Genomic DNA, 6,112 nt, shown 5'->3' with positions numbered 1-6,112 from the left:
ATTCCAAAGTGGCAAGTGAAGACTACTAGAAAATGATATATTTCTAGATGCTTTTTTTAATGATTCTTTTTTAAATATTACGTTAAGTATAAGGAAAGGTAGACCTTATTTAATGTAATATGTTTTGTAAGAAAGTTAATAGTAGTTGGATATGTATGGTCCTCTACTAAAAGTGGCATCTGAACCCTTCTTCTTGAGGGATCTATGAAGGCAAGAAGGCTAAGGTTTTTTCTCTAGTTCTTCTAATGTGTGAGCTGAGCAGAAGAAACATAACATTCAACGACTTCTTAGGTGCAGGACTTTCTATGTTTACAGGAGAAAATTATCACATATGGGTGATAAATATGAAGGCTTATCTTAAAGCTCTTAGTCTATGGGAAACAATTGAAAGTGAAGATGATCTTCTTCCACTTGGACCAAATCCAACCGTTGCACAAATGAATATTTATAAAGATGAGAAGTCAAGTAAACCAAAGGCTCTCACATGTCTTCATTCAGCACTTTAAGATGTGATTTTCACAAGAATAATGACTTGTGAAACACCTAAAGAAGCATGGGAGAAGCTAAAAGAGGAGTTCGATGGAAGTGACAGAGTTAAGACTGTCAAACTCTTAACTCTCAAAAGAGAAATTGATATGTTAATGATGAAATAAGGAGATATTGTGAAAGAGTGTTCTTCCAAACTTGTCGAGATTGTTAAAAAATAAGGTTGTTTGGTGAAACCTTTCCAGATTCAAAAGTGGTGGAGAAGATAATGATATGCCTACCAGCAATGTTTGAGTCTATGATTTTAGCAATAGAAGAATCTTTTGATCTGAAGACCTTATTGGTAGCGGAATTGATCAGTAAGTTGAAAGCTCAAGAACAACAATCAAGTATAAGAGATGAAGAAGTAGTGGCATTTTAGGCAAAGCATAAAGGCAAGCACCTAATGAAAGACAATAGCATGGAGATAAAGTAGCAAAGGGAAAAACATGGAGGGAACCTTCAAAGAAAGGAAAGTTTCCACCTTGGAACCATTGTAAAATAACCAATTATCAAGAAAACGATTGTTGGTTCAAAGGAAAGTCATCGATTCAATGTGGATTTTGTAAAAAAAATGGGTCATATTGAGAAGAATTGTATGCTCAAGCAGAGTCAACACCAACAACGCCATGTCCAGCAAGAAAATTTTACTGAAGAGTCCAAAAAGGAAGAAAAAAGCTTATTTTTTCTTCTCATGAAGAAAACACAACCAAAAAGTCCTCATGGTTCATAAACAGTGGATGTACAAGTCATATATCACACGATGCACTCATGTTTCATACAATTGACAAGTCAATCAAAACAAAAGTAAGGATGGGAAATGGTGAAACAGTAGATGCACTTAGAAAGGGTTCAGTTGCCTTTCAGAGTACAGAACGTACAAAGTTTATACATCATGTTTTGTATGTTCCTCCTTTAACTTGTAACTTGTTAAGTGTGGCTCAAATGATGTCTAAAGGTTATTTCAATATTTTTTAAGGACACACATTGTTTGGTTTTTCACTCAGAAGATAGCTTGATTGTTAAAGTAGAAATGGTGGATAAAACTTTTCACTTAGATGGGAGGTTTGATAGAGAAAATTTTGCAAGTAGGATGAGTCATGGTTGTGGAACAAAAGATATGGTCATTTTAACTATGCTACTTTAAAGTTTATGTATTTAATAGGTTTTACTAAGGATTTACCTGAGATTTCACTATCTAAAGAAGTTTATGACTCATGTCAGATGGGTTAGGTACATAAGAAATCATTTCCTAAAAATATTACCTGGAGGGCAACTGAAAAACTTGAACTAGTTCACACTAATGTGTGTGGACCTATGCATGCATCATCTTTGGGACACAATAAATATTTTTTGCTCTTTATTAATGACTTAGCAAGGATGAGTTGGGTTTCTGATTAACAAGTCTCAAGTATTTTGAGTTTTCAAGAAATTTAGAGCTTTTGCGGAAAGACAGAGTGGTTGTAAGCTAAAGGCTTTACAGTCGGACAAAGGTTGTGAATACACTTCAAGTGAGTTCAATAAGTATTGTGAGTATATGGGGTTGATCAGCAGTTGACAGTATGTTATTCACCCGAACAAAATGGAGTCTCAAAGAGGAAGAACAGAAAAGTAGTTGAAATGGCTAGATGTTTGTTGCTGGAAAAGAAACTGCCACAAAGCTTTTGGGCAGAAGCTATTCATACTTCAGTGTATTTGTTAAATAGGCTGCCAACAAAGTTGTGGATGAAAAGACTCCTATTGAGGCATGGAATTGAATACAACCATCTGTCATACATCTAAAAGTTTTTGGTATGATATGCTATTCTCATGTTCCTTCTATCATAAGAAGCAAACTTGAACCAAAAGGTGAATTTGGGATTTTTATTGGTTATTCATCACAAGCCAAGGGTTATAGAGTTTTCAACTTTCAAACAAAAAGTATTTCAATCTGAAGAGATGTAGTCGTGGATGAGCATGCTTATTGAAACTGGATAAGGAGAAAATTGAGAAAGATAATGCGGCTTTTCAGAACTAGAGTCAGTTGCCTAAAATCCAATCATTTGGGTTTGAAACTCTAGAAGAAAACAAAGAATCAGATGGGGAGTCCTCACCTAATTCGCCAATTTTGAAGACAAGGTCCCTTTCCGAGATATATGAAAGACGTAATGTTGCAATCTCATAACCAAATATCTACCAAGAAGAATCAAGACATGAAGTTTGGATTCAAGCTATGAAGGAGAAGATTGGTATGATAAAGAAGAATGATACTTGGAAGCTAGTTGATAAACCCAAAAATAGAAATGTACACGAGGTGAAGTGGGTTTATAGAACCAAACTTAATCCAGATACGTCAATTTATAAATACAAAGCACGCTTGTTGTGAAAGGTTATGCGCAAGCTGTAGGTCTGGATTATGGAGACACGTTTGCACCCGTTGCACGAACTGATACAATAAGGTTGTTATTTGCATTGGCAGCTCAGTCAAATTAGGAGATCTATGTTTATCAACCAGAAGGCTTTCAGGTTGCAGGAATGGAGGATAGAGTCTACCAAATTCATAAGGCATTGTATGGATTAAAGCAGGCTCCTTGAGCATGCTATAGTAAGATAGATAATTATCTCATTCATTATGGCTTCAAGAGAAGTGAAAATGAAGCCACTTTATATGTGAAGAACGCTAAAGGAGGAGATGTGTTTGTGGTCTCACTCTATGTTGATGATCTTCTGGTAACAGGAAGCAATGAAGCTATGCTGAATCAGTTCATGCGAGAAATGGAGACCAAGTTTGAAATGTCAGATTTAGGTGAAATGAGTTACTTACTGGGAATGCAAATTCATCAACCTATTGATAGAATCTTTACTTCTCAGAGAAAATATGCATGGGATATTCTTAAAAGGTTAAAGATGGAAAGGTGCAAGCGTGTACCGATTCCACTAGTTCACAATGAAAAGATTTTAAATTTTGAAGGAGGTGACAGGGTTGATCCAAGCGTTTATAGAAGTCTGATTGGTAGTTTGATGTATTTCACAGCAACAAGACCTGATCTCATTTTCGCGGCAAGTCTTTTGTCAAGGTTTATGGAAGCTCCAAGTGAAGTTCATCTTGGTGTTGCTAAACAAACGTTGAGATATATCAAAGGAACTGTTGATTATGGTATTTGGTTAAAAAAGGAAGAGCAAGGGAAACTAATAGGTAATTCAGATAGGGATTGGGCAGGAAGCGTTGATGATATGAAAAGAACTTTTGGATATGCCTTGACACTTGGTTCAGACATCTTCTTGTGGAATTCAAAGAAGCACAAGGTGGTAGCTAAATCTTCTGCAGAAGCAGATCGCCGCTGCTAGTGCAACTAATCAGGCTCTATGGTTATGAATGATTCTACATGATTTGGAGCAAAAATTCATTGAAGCTACTGTCATTAAAGTTGAAAACAAGCCAGCAATATCTATGGCCAAATATCTGGTGCAACATGGCCGTAGCAAGCATATAAATGTGAAGTTTCACGCTATCAGGCAACCAGAGAAACAGTGCAAAGTTGAACTTGTTCATTGCAAATCAGATCAGGAGATTGCAGACATCATGACTAAGGCTTTTCCTAAGGGGAAATTTGAAGTTCTAAGGGATAAGTTAGGAGTATCCAAGAAAAATCTCAAGGAGGAGTGTTAAAAAATGAGATATTTCTAGATGGTTTTTGTTTAATGGTTCTTTTTTAAATAGTATGTTTTGTATGTAAGGAAAGGTAGACCTTATTTTATGGAATATATTTCGTAAGAAAGTCAATAGTGGTTGGATATGTATGTTCCTCAACTAACAAAGACCAATTACTTGAGGGCAAGGCAGCATGGTGAGGACTTGACAAGTTGAAGGCTAAACATGTCATGTGGGCATGGCATTGATATTCAAATAAAGGACATGGACAAATGACGAGCAAAGCTGGAAGCAACACAAAGATCAACAATGTTCTCACTAACACTCCGACGTGCACTCGTACCTACCTACCGATTAATGGTGGACATGTTCAACCACTTGATCATGCCTAACTTGTTTGAATTTTCTTTTTAGGGATTCCCTATATGCATTTTGAATGTGGATATAAATTTTTTTTGGGCAACTGCTGCATTTTTCAAGTATTGATCATGGTGCTCCAACTTTAGCACATGAATACCTCATTTGTGTCTAGAATCAGAACCTTTTAGGAACATTCGCACCATGACCATTTGATCCTGCCTTAAAATCCCCTAAAACATCTGATTCTTTACATTCATGAATGAAACGTATTATCTGATGTAGACGTTAAGAACTAATATCTGATGTCCCTAGACTAAATCCATTAAATAACAGGAAATCTTAGACTACCTTAGTTCTTCTTCATGCTGAAAATACTACAGGGATTTCAAGTTTTACATCAAATCCAAAGCTTACCAAATAGACAAAAATGTTAGCATTCTTACCAAACTGGCTAGAAGGTTGACTGTTGAATGAGGTAATGTACCTGGAAACTGGTTGTCTCCAAAATGGAGCATTATAGACTTCTGCCAGTTGGTAAGAGAAATTACAAAGTCAAGGTCATCATGCTTACCATATCCAAGTTGGTTACTCCAAATGTTGAGACATAACAAATTCCGCAAGTTACCAAAACCCTTGGGTATATTTCAAATGAAACTGTTTACTGGAAAATCAAGCTCTAGCAATTTTGAAGCATTGGCCAAGGAGGACGGTATTGAACCAATAAATTGACATTTTGCCAAGTAATGTATTTGGAGATCAGGGAAGTAGTTCCCTAAATCGGATCCGAGATTACCAGGGATGAAAAATTGTACACTGGAGGAGGGAACTCCATGGATAAACTATTTACTGACAATCCAAGAAGCCTCAATTTGGTCAATCGAGCTAAAGAAGCTGACACTTGTCCCTCTAGATTGTTGTACGATAAATACAACTCTTCGAATGATGTAAGATTTCTAATAGAACATTGAAAGTGTCTTGTGAGGTTGTTATTTCTGAGATACAATTTCACTAACTTCATTAAAGATATAACATGGTTAGGAAGTTTTCCCAGAAGAGTGCTGTTTCCATGAAAAGGCTCTTGAGGTTAACACAATGTGATAGATTAACTGGAATAGGCTCAAATTCAGGTTTTGAATCCTTGATAGCATGCTGAGTTGTTGAGGATTTTTTTATGGAAGACATTTTCTGCAAAGAGGGGTTTCAAAGATGACCTGAAATCGTACCTGCCAGTCTCAGCCCTTTATGATTCAAACGGATGGCTCCTCCGTGTCTCAGGCAACATTTTACTCCAATCCACTAACAAAAATAAATATAATCATTCTAAGAGACGAAAACTCTTGATGGGTACTCAGTTATTTAGGATTTGAATCAAAGTAAGACAAGTTTGTCTGTTACATTCCCAAGAAAAGCAGCTGATGCAGAATGTTGGAGAGATATGAGAATATAAACACAGTATGGATAGCCTGAAAACTGTGGACGTTAAAACTTGCTGTGAAAATTTCCATTCTGGAAAATGTCAAACACCAAACGATGATACCTCTCTGATATGTTGTTTTAGGTATTGGAGCGCCACTTCATGGTATATTGACAAAAAAG

At 36.2% G+C, this 6,112-nt stretch overlaps 1 protein-coding gene across 1 annotated transcript; it reads left to right on the top strand.

Moving 5' to 3' along the window:
- The first annotated feature begins 344 nt into the window (after nt 1-344).
- Nucleotides 345-3,852, top strand: LOC107059630 (uncharacterized mitochondrial protein AtMg00810-like). The gene is made up of 3 exons (XM_015306348.1): nt 345-465; nt 732-845; nt 3,242-3,852. Exons 1-3 carry the CDS (start codon nt 345-347, stop codon nt 3,850-3,852), a joined length of 846 nt encoding a protein of 281 aa, XP_015161834.1.
- The last annotated feature ends 2,260 nt before the right edge of the window (nt 3,853-6,112 follow it).

Source organism: Solanum tuberosum, unplaced genomic scaffold (genome assembly GCF_000226075.1).
Source record: "Solanum tuberosum cultivar DM 1-3 516 R44 unplaced genomic scaffold, SolTub_3.0 scf00029, whole genome shotgun sequence".
NCBI classification, from domain to species: Eukaryota; Viridiplantae; Streptophyta; class Magnoliopsida; order Solanales; family Solanaceae; genus Solanum; species Solanum tuberosum.
The sequence above is the reverse complement of the archived record's forward strand: the minus strand, read 5'-3'. Positions and strand labels throughout refer to the sequence as shown.

What these genes read in the sequence shown, in the direction of transcription:
- LOC107059630 (XM_015306348.1), top strand. Translation starts at nt 345, where the DNA reads ATGAAGGCTTATCTTAAAGCTCTTAGTCTATGGGAAACAATTGAAAGT. An exon ending in TTATAAAGATGAGAAGTCAA is followed by an intron (nt 466 to 731) that starts GTAAACCAAAGG and finishes AAACCTTTCCAG; the next exon opens with ATTCAAAAGTGGTGGAGAAG. An exon ending in ATTGGTAGCGGAATTGATCA is followed by an intron (nt 846 to 3,241) that starts GTAAGTTGAAAG and finishes TTCTGGTAACAG; the next exon opens with GAAGCAATGAAGCTATGCTG.